Here is a 22,347-nt window from a genome sequence, read left to right on the forward strand (position 1 = left end):
AAAATTTTCCTTGATAATATTATATTAAAACTAGAAGTCCAATCCTTAAGTCATCTTAACCATTTATCTTTATAGTTTTAACTAACCAATTCTTAAACAAACCTGTTAAAGCGCGCGTTGGTCCACCCTGGTACTGAGGTATTCCTGCGTTTTGTCTCAAGTCAAACAGTAACCCTGAAGAATTATTAGGTACAACTTGTGGTGAGCTCACTATGTGACCCTGATGAAACATTTTAAAAGGAGAATATTTACTTTAATTGTATCAACATTTTGGTTTAATAATTTTTAAAGGTAAATATAATTAAAGACCGACCATAGAAACCTATGGTTGACATAAATTTTGACAATATAAACTAAGCAATTACTGTTATAATTGAAATTTTAACTATTGTAATTGAAAACAAGCTCTAAATCATCTGCTTCTATCATTCAGATTTAGCTTATTCCTATGTAATAAAAGGAATGTCTCCACAATATGATGTAGCTTATCTATTTTAAAAGAATAATATAGAATAATTCAAAATAAAATGAAGTATCCATGTATGTTTAAGAGAGCTACAGTAAAATTGGTTAATAACTTCAAAATTGATATTAAAAAACAAACAAAATGGAAAGTATTTTTTTTAACTTTCAACTTTAAAAATTTTTACTCTGATAAACAGAAGGCAAAAAAAGGTAATGTTTATTTCCACAAGTGAGCTTGAGCTGTAACTAATATAGTCCTAATGTTTTTCAAAGGTCCTTTATGGATCAATGAACCTAGTAGAACTGAATCTATGCAGGACCTAGACCCTGGCATATTTTTTACTGCATAAGATAAAAGCTAAAACTGCCCAACCAAACATTTCTCCAGTAACAAAAATTTGTTTGCCTTAACAAATATTTAGCCTGTGATTACTCTAATTATACCTTATAGCTAAGAATAATTAAGACCTAAGTATTCTATGTTCAATATTATTCATATTTAAATTTAAGTACTCTACTACTATATAGGTTGGGCAATCTGCCCTAGCCACTGGTCTGAGTACCAATTTGGCTATCATAGGGATGGTGCTATTTCTTGAAAAATAGTTGTGGTATTACTGGGATTCTGCCAGTACTAATAAACAAGAGGTCTCTGAAATGCCTGACCTTCCAGAAACACTTACAGGTTTAGACAATGGCTGAGTAACAGTACTAACTGTAGATCTTGATAGAGATTGAAAAACTGGTGAAGCTGCCATAGGATTGGATGTTGGAGTCATGTAGTGTTGACTGCTTGGCTTGAATGAAGCTACAGCACCTACATGATTTATAATATAGTTAAGCATTTTCATAAATGAATTATTTGACTTATGTTTTATGTTAATTTTGCAATAACACAACAAAATATACCTCTATTGGTGGCACCATTCTGTATTCCTCTTGTTGATGAGCTGGGGTTGACTCTGTTCAAAATATCTATTAAGATTACAATAGTTATAATGTGACCAATGTTTAATACTTTGCTCTTTTGGGAAAATATTACCTCTTAGAACTAAGATGACAAAATTTAAAAGATATTCAACAGCATGAACATACCTTGCATCTGATAACTGAAAAAGGCCAGCTAATATATAAACATTTAATAACTTTACAATCTAGTATATAAGAAATCTGACATTTCTAGTTTTAACATTTTCTTACACAAATTTTTATACTTGTAAGTCTCAACTTTATAAAACTTCATAAGTGATATCCTTTTTTTTTTTAAACCCTGAACTTCTGTGTATTGGCTCCTTGGTGGAAGAATGATAAGGGTGGGCAATGGGGGTCAAGTGACTTGCCCAGGATCACACAGCTGGGAAGTGTCTGAGGCCAAATTTGAACCTAGGACCTCCCATCTCTAGGCCTGACTCAATCCACTGAACTACCCAGCTGCCCCCTATAAGTGATATTCTATTTGGAAGGCAGTTTTCTTCTGGAATCAATGCTAATTATAATGAATAAGTTCTCAGACCAGCTGAAAGAAATTTATTTAACTTAAAATGAACTCTAGTACTGCACTATTGAATTTAACCACTATGAGATAATGTTGTGTTGGGAAAATACATTCAAGGCTCCAATTCTGAAGAAAAAATCTCCCCTAAGCATTAGAGTGGATGATGAAAGGTGAAAGGAAGCTAAGGAAAGGGATCTCCAAGAACAAGAAACTCTAAAGGCAAAATATCCTGAAAATATTTAACCTTTTATTTTTCCTAAACTTTTTAAAGACTAGCTCAAGTATAACAAATGCTTTCCTTTCCAATGCCAATTTGCTGCTTCCAACAAAAATCATTCTTCATTATTTGGGAGTTTTACAATTTTTCCCCTCCATTCTTGTCCCTGAAAGTACTTCAGGACCCTTCAATGTTTTGTATAGATTATACTATGATATTGATGAGAAAGAGAAAGGGATAAAAAATTTCCCCTTTCTTTCACTTAAATCTTGCAAAAAGTCAAAGAAAAATTAAACTTAGGCCATGTAGGCATTTTATTTAAGTTGCTAGGTTGAGTTATAAGGAAAAGGTGAAGGCAAAGAGAAATGGACGAAGAATCAAGGAGAGTTGTGGTAGTAACAAAAGGGTAAACGAAGAGGGATAACTTTATTCTTCTCTTCCTTTGCTACGATCTTTCCTAAAACCTCAAACTCTGGTTTACATAGAAATAAGAATGGAAATAAGAAAGTGGGTGGAGGAAAAGAGGAGCAGATCAAGGTTGTAGACAGGTTATATAAAAAGGAAGAGAAGTAAATTTCAACAGGTTACAGAAGAGATTGAAATGGGTAATTTAGGCAGAAAATTTATGATAGCTAAATTTAGGGTCTGCCTATATAGTTCTATATCTTAAAACAATACTTACTATGGGAAAAGAGTTTCCTACACACTTAAAATGAAATATTTTTAAAAATTAGATCCTTAGGGTAAGATCTTACCATTCTACAAAAATTTTCATATCAATTTAAAACTTCCATGGAAATAAGCAACAAAGTTTTTATTTTTAATTTTCAATTATATGCCCTAAAAACTAGAATAAGTGATTATAAAATTCAACTATAACACATATTATACAATATTGTATTGCACTGTTGCTTGTATCAAATTCATATGACTTAAATAAACCTTGTAGAAATAAAGCTCATTTAATAATGCTGATCAAGTTTTTTTAAAAATCCTCACGAATCCTGTTAGGCAAGTATTACTATTATCACTATTTTATAGCTGAGAAAATTGGAGCTGAAGTTAAATGACTTGCCCAGTCAAACAACTTTTAAAGTGTCTGGGGCCTAATTTGAACTAGGACTTCTCTCTTCAGGTCTGACATTCTATAAGGTTTATGGAGAAATCATAATTATTTTCTTTATTGTGAGTAAAAAGTTAAGAAAAAGTAATATTTCCTCTTTTGGTAGATTTAAACAAATCTTTCCGGTCCATATTGTTACCAATTACAATGGGATTTTAATAGGAGCATTTGATAGAAGTTATAATATCAATTTTTATAATTGTACTCCTAAGTTATCAAAAGATTACAAATTGATGATGAAATATAAAATTAAAAGGGCATTCTTCCCAAATTACTATTATCAACTAGTATTCTGCCACTAAATATCTCATTTTATAATCTGAGATGCATTTTTTTGAATCAGCAAATCTAAGATGCTATAAGGAATAGTTATGCTTTTTCAATAGTGTTAAGTCAAAACAAGAAAAAATTCTGCCTGGGTGTCCAGAAGCAAAACTAGTCCCTTTTCTCAGTCTAAGCATTAGCACGAAAACCGATATTCTTACTAAGTTCTACCAACGAAATTATCACATAAAATTATATTATATATTGAATGGCTAGGAAATGGTTTTTCTCTTATTTTTTTTTAAATCTGTAATTATATATCTAATTTTTAAGTGTTGTTTTAAAAAAAATCTTTGTCTAAAAAAAAAAAACAACCTTTGCCTTCCAATTAGAATCAATACTATGTATTGGTTCTAAAGCGGTTCTAAAAGCAGTAAGGGCTAGGCAATGGGAGTAAAGTGACTTGCGCAGAGTCACAGAGTTAGGAAGAGTCTGAGGCCACATTTGAACCCCACACCTCCCATCTCCAGGCCTGGCTCTCTATCCACTAAGCTACCTAGCTAGTCCCAATGTGTCACATTTTTCTAATCTTACTAAGTACTATGAAATTAGATAATTAAGTTCATAAGAATTACACATACAATAATAATAAGGATGAGTGAGGGGCTAAAGACCTGTTTTACCAAGCCAAGTGCATGGACTAACATCAACTTTGAATGCTTAGATATATTTTTCATTAATTTCTAGGGGTTGCAAGTAGTGAGCTAAAAATGGTTTCTATATTTTAAAATAAAGTTGTACTGTATTTAAAAATCTAAATACTATCCTTATGCTTATAGGCCATCAATAAAAAGGCAGCCCAAAATAGGTAACAGACATAATTTACCCAGTTTGCTGATAGAAAACATAAACTATTACATGGGGAAAAGGTAAGAAAATGCCTTAACTTATGACATAGATGAGTAAATCAGACATATTCTTGGTCTCCAGAATTATAATCTAATAGAACCTTAGCATAGGTTGTGCTATGGTTTTTTTCTGTATGCAATACTTAGTAAAATTTAACTTCTTTGGAAGAAAATTCTTACTTGAAATGGCTGGTTTTGAACTTGCAATCTCCCCAACAAAAATTGGCTCATCATCATCATCATCATCATCATCACCCTCAACTTCTTTTACTTTCTTCTGCCATGGTTCCAGCTCTTCTTCTTCACACTCCATAAATAGTTCAGCCATTTTAAAATTATCTATTAAAACAGACGTAGATTTTTTTCAAAAAAAGGAAAGACTATGCAAATGTAAAAAAGGCATTAAATGCTTAGAAACAACAATTTTAATAGGACTTGAAAAAAGACCAAAAAGTGCCATTTAAAATTAACAATCCAATCAAACTTCATCCAATATAAAAGTCAAGATATAATGGTAATATCCTGGGCAAATATGCTTCTATAAGTTTCATTATATCTTCCACCTAATGGGAGGACTTCCACTTAATAAGTGTCATGTATTTGCTCTTCTAAATTATGTTACTTTCTCATTCAAAAACCAAAATTAAAAAGTATTTTAAAGTGATAATTCATGTTGTACTATTAACATCCTAAATGCTTCTACATTATTTTAAGTTTTATGTTCACACTGCTTCTTTTTTTTACCTGGAAAAACCTCCTCTCTTCCTTCTGTCTACTCAAATTCTATTCAAGATTCAGATCTGGTCCTATATCATCCATGAAAAGCCTTCTCCAACAACTTCAGCCAATAAATGATCTTCTCTGACCATTACTACATTCGTGGTCTGTAATACTCAATTCAAAACTTAAATAAAGTTGTATATGGTCTGCTTATTACTTTGGATTGTATAAGTTTTAAAGCCCTAGACTGTAAACTCCCTTTGTTCGTATTTACTATTAGAGGATGGAGTCTAGCTCAATATTACAAATACAGAAGGTAGTCAATAATACTACATCTGATTGATTATCCATATAATTGGGTAAAATCAAAGTAGTAGCCAATGGCATAGCTAGAAATTAATAAGCCCTTCCATCTCATCCCTTAAAGAAACCAACAGTCAGGATATAAAATAAACCCACATAAATCATTAGCATTTCTCTTCTCTATCAAAAAAAGTTCAATAGCAAGAAATGAAAAAGGAAATTCTATTTAAAATAACTATAGAGGGGCAGCTGGATGGCTCAGTGGTGAGAGCCAGGCCTAGAGACAGGAGGTCCTAGTTTCAAATCTGCCCTCAGATACTTCCCAGCTGTGTGACCCTGGGCAAGTCACTTAACCCTCATTGCCTAGCCCTTACCACTCTCTTCTGCCTTGGAGCCAATACATAGTATTTGATTCCAAGACAGAAGGGTTTTAAAAAATAAAAAAGAAACAAACAACAAAAATGTAGACAATATAAAATACCTAGGGCTATATTGAACAAAACAAACCCAGCAACTATATGAACACAATTATAAAATATTTTTCACACAAAAAAAGTCAGATCTAAATAACTGTAAAAATATTAATTGCTCATGGACAGGCCAATAAAAATGGCAATCCTACCTAACTTAATTTACTTATTCAGTGCTATACCAATCAAACCACTCAAAAATTATTTCTAAGAACTAGAAAAAGTAACAACAAAATTCATATGGAAGAACAAAAGGTCAAGAGTAGTAAAAGAATTGATGAAAAACAATTATGAAGGAAGGAGCCCTAACCATACTAGATTTCAAACTACACTATTAAAGCAGTAACCGTCAAAACAGTTTGGTACAGCTAAGAAATACGGAGTAGTGAATCAATGGAATAGGATAGGAAATCAACACTCAGCCATAGTAACCTAGTGTTTGATAAAGCCATAGATCCAAGCTTTTGGGGGAAGAATTCACTATTTGAAGAAAACTCCTTGGAAAATTGGAAAACAATATGCAGAAACTAGGTAAAGATCAATATCTCACACCATACACCAAGATAAAGTAAAAATGGATATTTAATCTAGAAATAAAGAGTAATATCATAAACAAATTAGGGGAACATGGAAAAGCTTACCTGCCAGGCTTATGGATTAGGGAAGAATTAATGACCAAATAAGACATAGAGAAATAACAAAAAAATTAAAGAATAATTTTTATTACATCAAATTTAAAAGGGGTTTCCCCCCAAAACCCAATGTAACCAAGATTAGAAGAGAAACATCAAATTGGGGGAAAAAATTTATAGCAGCTATTTCTGACAAAGGTCTCATTTCTAAAATTTATAGAGAACTGAATCATAAAGAATACAAAGCATCCTGCAATTGATAAATGGTCAAAGGACATGAACAGGCAGTTCTCAGATGAGGAAATTAAAACTATCTCTAGTCTTATAAAAAAATGCTCCAAGTCACTATTGATAGAGAAATGCAAATTAAATTAACTCTAAGATACCACTTCACACCTATCAAACTGGCTAATATGACAAGAAAGGAAAATGGTAAGAGTTAGAGAGGATGTGGGTAAAAAAATCAGAGAAGCCAGGAGAAAGAAGTAAGGAGAGAGAGCATTCCAAGTCTAAGGAATAGCTAGTGAAAATTCAATAAGCTGGGTAAGCTAAGTGGCTGAGGGGATAGACGGCTCACTTCTCAAATATACAGAGAACTCAAATTTATAAGAATACAAAGCATTTCCCAAATGATAGTTAAAAGATATGAAATGCAGTTCCCAAATGAAGAAATTTAAATTATCTATAGTCATGAGGAAATGTTCCAAATCACTACTGATTAGAGATGTGAATTAAAACAACTCTTGAAATACCAACTCAAATACCTATCAGACAACTAATGTGATTAAAACAAGGTAAAATGATATATGTTTGAGGAGATATGGGAAAAAATTGGGACACTAATACACTGTTGGTAGAACTATGAACTAATGCAATCATTTTGAGGACAATATGGAGCCATACCGAAAGGGCCATAAAACTATGCATACTCTTTGAACCAGCAATACCACTAGGGCGGGGTCGGCAACGTATGGCTCTTGAGCCATATCTGGCTCCACCTCCTGACCAGCCAGTCCGGGCAGAGCCCCAGGATGTGCCAGGGGGCCCTTCAGCCCCAGCCCCATATTCCAGCGCCTTCAGCCTCCATCCTCCTCCTTCCCCAGGCGTTTATGGCTCTCATGGCCAAAAAGGTTGCTGACCATTGCACTGGGGGGGGGGGGGGGGGGGGGTCTGTATTCTAAAGAGATCAGAGATAGAAGAAAAGGACCTACTTGCACAAAAATATTTTTAGCAACACTGTTTGTAGTGGCAAAGAACCAGCATCTGGCAGGAGTGTCCATCAATTCAGGAATGGCTGAACAAGTTGTAGTATATGGTAACAATGGAATGCTATTGCACCATAATAAATGAGGAACAGGATAAATTCAGAAAAACCTAGAAAGACTTATATGAAGTAATACAAAATGAAATGAGCAGAACCAGGAGAATAGTAATAGAAATATTATATGATGATCAAATGTAAAGAATCAATTATTAGGAAAACAAGGTCCCAAGGGAACCTCATGGAACTCATGATTAAAAAATGCTAGCCAAAGCCAAAGAAGGAACTGTTGGAATCTAATTGCAAATCAATGCAAACTATCTCACTTTTTTCCTTCATAAGTTTCTTACTGTATATGTGATATGTGTCCTCTGCCACAGGAGGGGAAATGAGAAATATGTATTACATGAACGCACTGGTGTATACTTTATACCATTTACAGCCTTGGGAAAAGGGGAGGGAGGGAGAGAATCTGATTAGCAAAGGGTTAAAAAAACATTTGTCAAAAATTGTTTCTACATATAATTTTTTTTAAAAAGTAAAAAAAAAAAAAAAAGATAACCAACAGCATACTACTTACCTTTTGGGTGAAGAGGGTTGTCACCCATCAAGTTCCAAAACTAACTTTTTGTAAAATGTCACCCAAATGACAAACATCAATATTTTGTCATTTGATTCGTACCAATTAAAACATGGAACCGGGAATTCAGAAGTCTTCAGGTCTAACTCTCACCTCCATGAAACTCACTGTACTGATGTCAGATAAGTCAGTAAGTCTTGGTTTTCTAGTCTGTAAAAGAGATAAAGCCATTAAAATGAATTTACTTTCAATCAACTTCTAGTCTGTAAGGTTCACTTAAGGTTTTATCTATATTCTTTGTTTTCATATTTGCAAATACTCCACTCCATTTACCAATAGGAGTTCCTGGTAAGTTTCATATACATGAAATATTTTAGTGCAGTTAAAAACTTGTTAATTAAATAAAAGCTCATGGTGACTTCTTTTGTAAATCAAGGAAATTCTTAATAAAGAATCACCCCATGTTATCTTTTTGGTAAATTCATTCCCTTTTCATTATTCATTCCTCCAACTCTGTCTCCCCCATCACCATCCCCATACAAACACACACCAGAGGAAAAAAGTGGAGATTGACACTTTTCAAAGATTACAACCCATGTAAACAATGTAAAGAGAAGTCAAATTTGGAATGCAAGATTACTAAAGGTATATGGATTGTGTTATTAAGCTCAATAAGTTAACTTTCTAGATTTGTCCCTATGCTTAAAAGAAAAATTCAATACAAGTAGCTATCACATATATGGCACTTCACTATGTGTAAATTAACAATAGTACAGGAAAGAATAGAAAAAACCAACCTTGAAGAAAAGGTTAGAAAATTCCATTTCTCTCTTTGCCAATGAAATGTATATCTTCCTTTTTTCTCTGGTGTCAATTATTCCATAGATGATTTTCAGAGTGGGGAAAACTCCACTCTCTAATTTCCATGCCCAATTCTTTTCAAAAATGATTTTTTTAAAAAGTGCTTTCCCTTTTTCAAATTAAAATGAAATAAAATTTGGTTTCAGAATTTTATAATACTCCCTGAGTCAGATGATACAACACAAATACGACAAAACTATTCTCTGTGAATCATAGGAACTAATATCTTTAGGCTAATTCTTGGTGTAAATTTAATTAAGCAAAAGCTTTTAACCTAAAATGGTATCCAATTTGGATACACTGTGATGCTGAAAGAATCAATGAACAACATTCGAGTTCCTCTATAAACGTAAGAAAAAATGTCAAGGAAATACTTTATTCATATATACTTTGGAGATATGGGTCTGGTCTTGACCTCGTTTTCACATTTTAATAGAAAGAGTCTGGGAAGGGGGGGAAAGGATTGAGAAGCAGAGCCAAGATGGCAGTTTAGGAGCAAAATATGCTAGAACTGCTCCAAGAATCTTCCCAAACCAATCTTAAAATATCTTTTTTTGATATTTAGTCAAAACGACTTTATTCAGAGGGCAGCTGGGTAGTTCAGTGGATTGAGAGCCAGGCCTAAAGATGGGAGGTCTTGGGTTCAAATCTGGCCTCAGACACTTCCCAGCTGTGTGACCCTGGGCAAGTCACTTGACCCCCATTGCCTACCCTTACCACTCTTCTGCCTTGGAGCCAATACATAGTATCGACTCCAAGATGGAAGGTAAGGGTTTAAAAAAAAAAATTATTTTAGTCAGAGAACCAACAAGGACATGGAGCGAGGGGACTCTCCTGTGGAAAACAACTTGAAAGGTAGGCAGAGTCAATTTTCATGGGATAAGGAGGAACTAGAAGTAAAACTGCACACAGAGGAGAACCTTCCACCCTCCCACCTACTGCCCCAAGTTCCAAGCCTGGGCATAGGCCAACTTTGGGATCCTGGGATCCTGTCTAAACCAAAAGCAGAGCTCCCCACACCCACCCCTTAAAGTCCTAAGCCTTGTTACCTGCCCACAGTGAGACCTTGAAGTCCACAGAAAAGCCCCTAGTCCCAGAGCAAAACAGCTCACAGTGCTCTAAGTTCCAAAAGCCACCAGCAGAAAAGACAGAATCAGCAGTTTTCAGAACTCTCAGTACCAGGCAAAAAAAGACTCAGAAAAATCAGTAAACAGCAAAAGAAACACCTAACCATAGAAAATTTTTATGGAGACAAAGAGCATGGGATGAATTTAGTAGGAAACAGAGCAAAGCAATCACATGAAAACTTCAAAGAAAAGTGGGAATTGGTCTCAGTCACTGGAAGAGCTCAAAAAGGAATTCAAAAATCAAATGAGAGGTAGAAGAAAAATGGGAAAAAGAAATAAAGGTAATGCAAAAATAAAATAACAGCTTAAATAAAGGTAAAATTGATCAAGTGGAAAGAAGTACAAAAATCCAATGAAGAAAAGAGTTTGGGGGCAGCTGGGTGGCTCAGTGGATAAAACCCATATATCTTAATACTGGTAATAAGTCTTTTGTAATTTACTTAAAAGAAACTTTTCTAAATAGGCTACATAAACAAGAGCAGTTGTAAATTTAAAGAATCTTATTCCAAAACTTTTTGCTTTAAAGTCACATAACTTTTCTTATAGAAATGATGTTACCAGATAGATTAGGTTCTAGGCCACAAAAGTCTATTTAAAGCAAAATATGGTTGTCGGCAGTCTTTAATAAGCATTTACTAAGTGCAGCTGTATAAGAAAAGTATAAATTCTGGAGGCAGGTACTCATATGGTATGGCAGGGGGAGGAATAAAGAAATGAGACTCTTTTACTATAAGGTTTTTCATTAAGAAATATATTTTAAGGTAGTCATGTATGTCTACTTGTCCTTAATCCTATCTGCTAAAGAGAAAGAAAAACCATCTCCTACTTCTCACATGTAAAGTCCTTAAGCATTACATTTCATTTCATTCCATCTTTATTATAGTTTTTTTCCTATATTTAAAACTTTCATCCTGCTGAAATTCACTAAAAAACCATATAATGTGTGAGTCTCAATTCATTTATCCTAACATTACTGCCTAATTTTCCCCAAGCACATTTGTTTCAAAATGACTCCTTCCCCTAGGTCTTTTTTCTCTTTGTATTTTTGTATATATTTGTTTGAGTATCTGGTATAAGTTATCCATTCTGGTGATCTATTTCTCTATTTTTGTTTATGCATAGTACCAAAGAGTTTGGGGAAATAAATGATTTGTAATACTTTTGAGTCTAATACCAATTTTATCAGATTTTCTTATCAGGACACTCTGATAAGATATTCTGACCTACTTGTTTTTCCATAAATTTCATTATTCATCTTGTTCCATTAAGGAACCTCTCTGGTAGTGACTTAAGAGTAAATTAAATATATAAACCAATTTGCGAAATAAATTTACCAATATTAATTCATTATATTGGAAAAGGTAGTATAGCATGGAGAATAGAGGATTGGTTGGACTTGAGGCCAAGATGACTTGGATTCAAGTCCTACCTAACATATGTAGGCTTTGTGGCTGATTATGTTTTAAGTCACTTAAGCCCCCGGTGTCCCAGGTAATTTTCTGAAATAAAAAAGAGCTACCCAATGGCAGAGAGAACTTTTTTTTTTTTAAACCCTTACCTTTCCTCTTGGTGTCAATACTGTGTATTGGCTGCAAGGCAGAAGAGTGGTAAGGGCTAGGCAATGGGGGTTAAGTGACTTACCCATGGTCACACAGTTAGGAAGTATCTGAGGCCATATTTGAACCTAGGACCTCCCTTCTCTAGGTCTAGCTCTCAATCCACTGAGCTACCCAGCTGCCCCCTAGAGAGAACTTTTAAACCTAGAGATGCCCACTCATACAATCCCAGTGCCAGACCTCTCTGTTTTCTTAAAAACATACTATGTAACATTTAATATCCCACCAAATTTTTAGACACTTTTCTATTTTGATCATTCCAATTTTCCACCTGACCCTATATAGATATGTTTTGTACCTTTTATTCTAGAGAAGAAATGGGAAGAAACTGGGTGCTCATCAATTGGGGCATAGCTGAACAAACTATGGTATATGAATATAATAGGATAGGTTCTACTTCTTAAGAAATGATGAAAGAGGCAGATAAAAAAAAACTTGAGGATTTATAGAATGAAGTGAGTAGGACCAAGAGAACTATTTTATTGATTATAATATTATAACAGAAAATATTTGTGAAAAACTTAAGAATGCTGATCAATGCAAAGACCAATCATGACTACAGAATACTGTTGAATCATGATTCTCACCTCTTGGCAGAGAAGTCATAAAGTAGAGGGGCAGAATAAGACATACATTCTCAGACACCATCATTATGTGGATGTCTTTTATCCCTATATTATTTGTTACAAAGGAGGGTATTTATTTTGGAAGAGAATGACAGTAATAGTGATGAGATAATAGTGAAAGGAGAGAAGAGTCACCAATTAATTATTTTAAAATACATTTAAGAGTTGAAGGAAGTACAGACAAGCTGGGCAACACGGTACTACCATGTTAAATTTAATATATACTTTTAAAAAACCAAGCTGTATAATAAAAGATAAAAATATAATCCTCTTTTGGGTTCTTTATAGAAATGTGAATATTTGCTAATATTGGCTAAATTCATAACAAAAGAAAATTAAGTACCTACTATGGGCCAGGAACTGTGTGCAAAGAACACAGGGACAAATACAAAACTCTCTGTGATAAGAAACTTATTACATTGTCTCATGAGAAATAATACAAATTCACATAAGTTAATACAGAATATATATAAAGCAAATGGAGGGAGCAGAGAATAAGGAAGGACTTCATGCAAAAGGTAAGAATTCATAAGAACTGAGCAAGGTGATGGGGGACAGATAGCCTCTGCATGACACAAAGATGTAAGATGCAATGTGAGGAATAGCAAAGCAAGTCAATTTGGCTTGAATATGAAGTATGTGAAAAGAATGTTTACTAAACCTTGAAAATCATGCTTACCTATAGTATATGGTTGTAATGGAAAACTATTGTGCCATAAGAAATGAGGAATAGGATGAGTTCAGAAAAACCTGGAAAGACTTACATGAACTGATGCAAAGTGAAGTGAACAGAACCAGAACAGTATATATAGAAATACTGTTATAATTATCATCTGTGAAGGACTAAACTATTAGCAAAATATGGTTCCAAGATAACCTGAAGGGACTCATGGAAAAAAAAACCCACTATCCACAGCCAAAGAAGGAAATGTTGGGATCTGATTACAGATCAAAACATACTATATCTTTCACTTTATTTCCTTCATGAGTTCTTTATTATATATGTGCTATGTCTTCAGTAATGACATGGGGAATATGGAAATACTTTTTTCATGAAAGCATTAGTATAAACTCTATTAAATGATTTACAACCTCAGGAAGGGATGTCAGTGAGGGACGGAGAGAATCTAAATCTCAAAATGCCAGAAAATAATTATCAAAAATTGTTTCTACATGTAATGGGAGAGAAAGTCATTCTAGAGCCAAATTATTAAGAGCTTTAATGGCAACAAGGAGTCACTGCTGGTCAGACTTGGGTTTTAGCAGAGAGAACAATTAGAATGCTACTACAAAATCTAGATGAGAGTTAATGAGTGCCTGAACTAAGAGAGTAAATACATGTGTAGAAAGGAGACAGATATGAGATATATTGTGAAGGTATTCAATGAGACTTCCTAACTAGACTGAGAGGACAATTAGGAAATTATAATATGAATAACTGTAAGAATGATAGAATACTTATTTAACAGAAGTAGGGAATTATGAAATCGGAGTGAGTTCTTGAAGAAAGATAATTAGCCCTATTTTAGACATGAATTTGGGATGTGTTGGACATTCAGTTCTAAATAATAAGCAATATAGGACCAGAGGTGAAGAAAGAGACTAAAACTGAATAGAAATCTGGGAGTCTTCCTTGAGATGATCACTAAAGCCATGGAAGTTGATGAAGTTGCTAAGAGGGAAAGTGTAAGGAAAAAAGAGAAGAGGATCTAGGCCAGAATCTCAGCCTACACCCTTAGTTAGGGAGTAGCAAACTGATATTCAAAGCAGTGTGCTTGAGTAGATTCAGAGGACTCCACTAGTCCATGACCTGAGGCAAGTCACTCCATAGATCTCAATTTCCTCAAAAGGAAAAAAAGAAAGGAGGGAGAAGATGAGCTCCAAAGTACCTTTCATCTCTAAATCTCTGATGCAGGAAAAAGAAACTGAGGTGGAGATAAACAGGTTATGAAATGAAAAGAATGTCACAAATACCCAAAGGAAAGAATATCCAAGAAAAAGAGAAGACAAGAATTGAAAAAAAGTCATGTTTTTTTGTTTTTTAATTTTAAACCCTTAACTTCTGTGTATTGACTTATAGGTGGAAGATCAGTAAGGGTAGGCAATGGGGGTCAAGTGACTTGCCCAGGGTCACACAGCTGGGAAGTGGCTGAGGCCGGATTTGAACCTAGGACCTCCCGTCTCTAGGCCTGACTCTCAATCCACTGACTACCCAGCTGCCCCCTAAAAAGTCATGTTTTTAAAGAAGCCACAGGTAGACTTAGAGAGAAGTTTTAGAAACCAAACTACATATCTATCTAAATACCACTATAAACATACTTCCAAGTAATTTCAGGTAAAAAAAAAAAATCCCATAAGGAAACAAAAAATCTTTAGAACTAAAATTTTCATGTATGAAGTTTTAGTAATGTTATTTCTAGTAAGAGATCTCAAATTCTATCTGCTGAGATATTTCCATTTAATCTGTCATGTTTTCAGGTTCTTTATAACTGCAGAGAGAATACTCTAAAAGCTAATGAAACAAAATCCCACAAAAACTATAACCTAAATAAATCAGATGATTGTAATTCAATAACATTGTCAAGTTTTATACTGCTAAACTAACAAATAAAACAAATAACCAATTCAAAAATTTCAATGTACAACTAACATTTAGGATTTTGTCTCATACAAGTATAACATGGGAAAAAAGAGCTATAGTCTGCTATAAATAAAAGGAATTTCTTTTTTTTTCTAATAGTAGGAGTTATAAATAAGTATTTCATTGAATAGGGCCCAGGTTTCATAGATAAGGCAAGTTTAAATCTGATATCCTGCCTATTTCCCAATTCCTCAATACCTTGAAAATTTAAGGTATTAAATAAGTGTTAGGGAACAAAATAAATGATTGGCAAAATGAAAATACCTACTCAGTGAACATGAAATACTCTCAAGTAACTTTTTTTTAAACCCTTATCTTTCTATCTTGGAATCAATACTGTATATTGGTTTTATGTCAGAAGAGTGGTAAGGGCAAGGTAATGGAGGTTAAGTGACTTACCCAGGTTACACAGCTAAGAAGTGCCTGAGGCCATATTTGAACCCAAGACCTTCTGTCTCTGGGTTTCTTCATCCACTGAGCCACAAGTGGCCCCTCAACTAACTTTTAATGCACTGCTATCAATCAAATTAATATTAACAGCTTTTCTTTCTCACAACAGTTGTAATGGGGGTGGGGGGGAGCGGGGAGAGACGCAAATGAGAGAAAAACAACTCAACTCTTAACAATCCTTTAAATTCAAATAGGCTCCTCTACTTGTAAATATCATTCAAAGCTGGCCCATAACCCCAGATACAGTGGTGGAAGAAATCTTTCTCAAATGGGCAATACTCTGCCCATTTTTAAATTTAATTACCAAAACTGTACACACCCCACTTATCCTCAAGTGGGGGAGGTCTGTGACCCACCTGTGCAATAGTGGGTGAAAAATCAAGAGTCTACTGACTATCCCCTGGCAGTCCTAAGCAAAACTGTAATTGGTACACGTAAAATGGTAGGAAAGCACAGGAAGTGACGCAAGGAATGGTCTTTACAAATTGCAAGAACCTCCTGTGAAAAGGGCTTTTTGCCTTCAACTTGCCCCTAGAGGAGCTCTGGCCAAAGACTAAAGACTGCTTTCCCTTAGAACTACCATATGGGTGAGTGAAAAAGGCTGACTCCCTTCAGTGGCTTTTTCCTGGAGGCACTAGTCTCTGGGAAGGGCCCCTCATCTGGAGGAGGCCTCATGGCAATCTTTAATTGACCCTTATGCCCTGTGCTGGGGCTACTGGAACCCTGGCAGAGTAAGCCAGGGCTTGAGCACATAGTCTAGCTCATTAAGTAGATCTTTTACTCTACCCTCTTTCTCATTTCTCTACTTTCACTCCTTCCCTTATTTATTTTATAAATAAATTGCCAAAAAATCATTTGGAATTAATTAAATTCCCGGCGACCACCCTATTAAATATTCAGTACAACCATAATTTTTATATCCTTTACACAGTGACCCTAACTTTGAAATTTAACCAGCTGAGTACTTGATTATAATTAACTCCCATAAGCCAAACCAAAGCAATCTATCACCATCAGCTAAGTAAACACTAGACTTTTCAAACCTTCATGAAGAACATAAGGTACAGCAAAAAGGCTACTCTTATTAAAGCTACATTTTTAAAATATGGAATTCTATAGGCAAAACACCTAATTTAAGGACATAGCAGGATTTAAATGAACCAATGTAAAGTAAAATAGAACCAGGAAAATAAAATATATGATGACAATGGAAATAGAAATAATAGTTCAAACCAAAAAATAATCCCCCTTCCCAAACTCAATCCTACATAGCAGAAACACTATATAACATTAGACTTTTAAATATGTTAGCTTTATTGAATTTTATCCCCCCTTCATTTTTATTCTTTATTTTAAGAGATGATTCTTTAGAAAAGGAAAGAAAAAATTATTAATTACCTATTTGCCAAGTATTGTGATAAGCACTTTACAAATACTGCTCTTTCAAAATCCAAAAAACCCTCTGAAGTAGGTGCTATTACTATGACCCCTATTTTACAACTGAGGCAGATAGATTTAAGTGACTTGCCCAGAGTCACACACCTAGTAAGTGTCTAAGGCCAGAATTTAGTTCAGATGTTTCTGACTACAGACCCATCACTTTGTCATTTTGATATAGTTTTCTTATTCTAGGAAAAAAGAGAAATAAAGAAATATAGGTAAAGACTCACTTTGTCATTTTGATATAGTTTTCTTATTCTAGGAACAAAAAGAGAAATAAAGAAATATAGGTAAAGACAGAACATGAACTGACACAAAACAAAGTAAAAACAGGAAAACAATATATACAACCACAATAACATAATTGGAAATAATAAAAACACAATTTAATCCTATTATTATAATAATAATAACCAAGCTTAGTCTCAATTATGAAATAAGAAAATATTCCCCCTTCTTCCTTATTTGCAGAAGGGATATACTATCAGATTTGGTTGTTGTGGTAGTTAGTTTTTCTAAACTGCTTCCCCTCTCTACCTCCCCCTTTATTATTAGGGTTGGCTTTGGCAAGTGATTAGGGCAGTGATGGCAAACCTTTTAAGGACTGAGTGCCCAAGCTGCAACCCTCATTCTGCATGTGAACCACTCACCTTCCCCCAGACAGGGAAGGGAGGACCTGCTCCCATTGGGCTGCTGGGCGGAGGGATGGGTGATGGGAGAAATGCCCTCAAGTATGTATGGAGACAGAGAGGAAAGCAGGCCCCTCAGGCACACTCCGGTAACCATGCCATAGGTAAGGATGTATTGGGAAATGAAACAAAAGATATAATAAAAGAATTGATTAAAGAATAAAAATAAAAGAACAAACAACTTGCACATAAAAAGGAAAGAGCACATGGTTTAATAACTCTCTACATTGTATTATATGTAGCTAGGATTGTCCTAACAATTTAATGTATTTCTTTTTGGATGTAAATGTCAATTATAAATTATATCTTAGATGATCATAGGCAGTCCAGGCATGTCCCTACAAAGTGGTAAAACCACATCATAAATTAAGTTATATTTTCCAAATGAACATTGTAATTAGGGTTTATGTTCTTAAGCAAAGGTTCAACATCAAGTCAATCATAAATGACTAATAATGTCACAGATCATGTATTTAAAGTGTCAGTTTTTTAAAAAGGCAAAATTGAGCAATCATATACTTCAACTATTTTAATTATTAAGTATCTTTAAACTATGACTAACACAATTGATATTCCTAGTATATGATTTACGGTTTCTAGAATCCTTCAATGATATACCCAAGAATATGTTGCTTCTCAGAATGTTGTAACTGCAAGTGCAATCCTTCCTCTGAGGAATTCAAAGGATCTGATGTTGCTTACTAAAAAACATCCATACACATTCAAACACAGTTACATTGATAAATGAGACTTTCCCTTCCATATTTGGATCACTGTGCACTGCAAGTTAATTCCTCCCTCTCTTAGAGAGTCTGAGTGAGCATTCATGTGTAGAATTACATGTAAATGATATACTTATAAGCATCATTTGATCTTCACTTAAGAGAACAACCCAAGACCATACTCCTGGTAATGGCAAGGCAATTTATTGTCAGAACTCCCTGGAAAGACATGTGCTCACATTAATTGACTACTATCTTAAATACCTATGTAATTTTAATTACTTTTCATTCTCTATTACTTTCACCCTTTAAAAACAAGCTGAGGTCTCCTTAATTAAAATTCCATATATAAGAGTCCATCTGGGCCCAATGGTCCCACAGCACCCAGCATATTATCTTTGTTAGCTGACCTCTTCATTGGAGAATACTGAAATCCTATGATTCTTACTCCACTCAACAAATTATAGTACTCAAAAAGATCTAGAAATGGAATAAGAGATAAAATTTTGCTTTTCCTTCAATTACCACCCTAGAAATCCCTGTAAAAGGAAAAGTGTATTGCTAATTTAGTTCAGATAACTATTGCAAAGGGGAAAGCTAGGAAACCATCTCAAGAGTATCAGAACACTATCTCAAGGACCACAGCACTCCTGACCTCATACTATATCCATTCCTTCTTTAGTCTTGGTCAGCTGTACAAAACACCATTTATTTTTTAAGTAACCCTTACTTTCTGTCTTAGATCCTCCACTAAGTATTGGTTTCAAGGTAGAAGAGTGGTAGGGTTTAGGCGAATGGGATTGAGTGACTTGCCCAGAGCCACATACCTAAATGGTATATGAGGCCACATATGAACCCAGGCCTGGCCCTATCCACTGAGCCTTAGATTCTCCACTAAGTATTGGTTTCAAGGTAGAAGAGTGGTAGGGGCCAGGCGAATGGGATTGAAGAACCAGAAGAACGTTGTATACAGAGACTGATACACTGTGGTACAATCCAACATATGGACTTCTCTACTAGCAGCAATGCAATGATCCAGAGCAATGCTGAGGGACTTATAAGAAAGAAAACTAGCCACATTCAGAGGAAGAACTGTGGGAGTAGAAACACAGAAGAAAAACAACTGCTTGAACAAAGATTGATGGGGATACTATTGGGGATGTAGATGCTAAACAAATCACCTTAGTGCAACTATCAATAATATGGAAATAGGTCTTGATCAATGATACATGTAAAACCTAGTAGAACGTGTTGGCTACAGGGGTGGGAGGTGTTTGGGGGAGAGGGAAAAAACATGAATCATGTAACCAGGGGAAAATATTCTAAATTAAAAAAAATAAAACAAATATGGCCTCAGACATTTCTTGGCTATGGACTTGAGAAAGTTATTTAACCCCAGTTACTTAGCTCTTACTATTTTTCTGCTTTGGAACTGATATAGTATCAACTTACTAAAAAAGGTTTTAAAAAAAAACCCACCACAAGCTGTGAACTGATCCAGCCATTCTGGCTGGCAATTTGGAATCATGCTCAAAGGGCTATAAAAGAATGCCTGCCCTTTGACCCAGCCATACCATTACTGGGTTTGTACCCCAAAGAGATCATAGATAAACAGACTTGTACGAAAATATTTATAGCTGCGCTTTTTGTGGTGGCAACAAATTGGAAAAGGAGGGTATGTCCTTCAATTGGGGAATGGCTGAACAAACTGTGGTACATGCGGGTGATGGAATACTATTGTGCTAAAAGGAATAATAAACTGGAGAAGTTCCAGGCGAACTGGAGAGACCTCCGGGAACTGATACAGAGCGAAAGGAGCAGAGCCAGAAGAACTCTATACACAGAGACTGACATTCTGTGGTAAAATCGAATGTAATGGACCTCTGTACCAGCAGCAATACAATGACCCAGGACAATTCTGAGGGATTTATGGTAAAGATGCTACCCACATTCAGAGGAAGGACTGCAGGAGAGGAAACATATAAGAAAAACAACTGCTTGAACGCATGGGTTGGGGTGGACATGATTGAGGGTGTGGACTCGAAACTACCACACCAATGCAACTACCAACAATTTGGAAATTGGTCTTGATCAAGGACACATGACAAAACTAGTGGAAATGCGCATGGGTAGGGGGGGCGCGGGGGGGGGGGGGTTGAAGGGGAAAGGAGGAGCATGAATCATGTAACCATGTTAAAAATGAATATTAATAAATGTTAAAAAAAAAAAACCCACCACAGACATCAACTATACAAGGGATCCAAGTGTAGAAGTAAGCTTCACTGTGCTTTTTACTTGGAAATTGTCAAATGGTCCTTACTTTTATTATAAAGCGATTAATTACAAGAAAGACTACTACCTAACAAGACTACCAACGAAGGGAATTTTTATGAGAAGTAACTACATCTGGTATATATAAAAATCAAGATATAAAACCAAAGTTAGTTAGGGTAGATCTAAGCTACCATGAGATACAAGAAAAAAAATTATACATGGAGAGACATAGGCAAAGAATATGGCTCTCAGATATGGTGGTATAATATCTTCTAATATCACTTCAGTGTAAAAATATAATCTCGGAAAAGAACATATTACAAATGCTTCTATCAGTGGTTTGGATTCATAGGTGGCCCAGTACATGTCTTCAAATTATATTCTAATAAATATTAACTTATAAAGTTTCAATTACTTATTATGTCCTTTGATTATTAAGGCTTTTAAAGCAATATAATAAAGTAAACTTCTGTATGCTAGTTTTACAAAGTTAATATACTGGTAATAATAGATCCTCAACTAATGAAAATTTAAAAGGCTGATAAGATGCAAAATATTTTAAAACTTATATAGTTACATAAATGTGGTGTTTAAAAAAACCTGTACAAATCTGAGGGACTTATGAGAAAGAACGCTATCCACATCCAGAGTAGGAACTGTAGGAGTAGAAAAGTAGAAGAAAAAACATAATTGATCACATGATTCAGTGGGGATATGATTAGGGATGCTGACTTTAAATGATCACTGTTGCAAATATTAATAATATGGGAATAGGTTTTGAACAATGACACATGTAAAACCCAGTAGAATCACGTGTGGGCCCCAGGAGAGGGGAAGAGAGAAGGGAGGAAAAGAATATGAATCATGGAACCATGGGAAAATACCCTAAATTAATTAATTAAATTGAAAAATTAAGAACAAATAAAAAATAAGGAACTATTAAAAAAAAGAAAATAGATCAGAAGGGAAGATGGCTACCGAGACATACAAATGGCTCCCCAAATCTCTAAATAAATATCAGAAATTAAACCAATCAATACCTGTTGAATCAGAAAATTGTGGCTTCCTCAGAAAGCACAGAAGTGAAGCAAGATGTTACCACATGGTTCAAAAGAAGAATTAAAGTCTTGAAAAAGAAAAAAAGAAAAAAAAAACATGTAATTCAACTGCTTCACCAATGGGTGGCATGCTTATATACAGGTAAAATCAATGAATGAGAAAGTATAAGTAGCAAAAAATAAAATGGAAGTCATCAGTTCTATGGAATGAAGCACAATGAAGCAGAAAAAGATGGAAACAACATGTTTACATTTCTTTTCCTCAAATTTAATCCAATTCTTATTGTGAATGACATATTCCAAAGAAGTATTATAAAATTCTCCAAAAGTAGTTTAAAAAAATTTGTTCTATCTCAAAAGTATATTTTTGACATGTTTTTAAAAAAATTGATAACTATTTTCACT

At 34.5% G+C, this 22,347-nt stretch overlaps 1 protein-coding gene across 1 annotated transcript in view; it reads right to left on the minus strand.

Annotated features, from left to right (window-relative positions):
* The window catches only part of ZNF280D (zinc finger protein 280D), an 89,992-nt gene extending 68,020 nt beyond the window's left edge, over nucleotides 1-21,972 (minus strand). The window contains exons 1-7 of the mRNA XM_044665298.1: nucleotides 21,925-21,972; nucleotides 17,430-17,457; nucleotides 8,439-8,648; nucleotides 4,653-4,811; nucleotides 1,375-1,440; nucleotides 1,149-1,282; nucleotides 103-220 (exon numbers count right to left, since the gene is read on the minus strand). Of these exons, the coding sequence (XP_044521233.1) occupies nucleotides 103-220; nucleotides 1,149-1,282; nucleotides 1,375-1,440; nucleotides 4,653-4,811; nucleotides 8,439-8,466 (505 nt within the window). The 5' untranslated portion in view covers nucleotides 8,467-8,648; nucleotides 17,430-17,457; nucleotides 21,925-21,972. The remainder of the gene's footprint in view (nucleotides 1-102; nucleotides 221-1,148; nucleotides 1,283-1,374; nucleotides 1,441-4,652; nucleotides 4,812-8,438; nucleotides 8,649-17,429; nucleotides 17,458-21,924) is intronic.
* Nucleotides 21,973-22,347: the final 375 nt, after the last annotated feature.

This window comes from Gracilinanus agilis, chromosome 2 (assembly GCF_016433145.1).
Source record: "Gracilinanus agilis isolate LMUSP501 chromosome 2, AgileGrace, whole genome shotgun sequence".
NCBI classification, from domain to species: Eukaryota; Metazoa; Chordata; class Mammalia; order Didelphimorphia; family Didelphidae; genus Gracilinanus; species Gracilinanus agilis.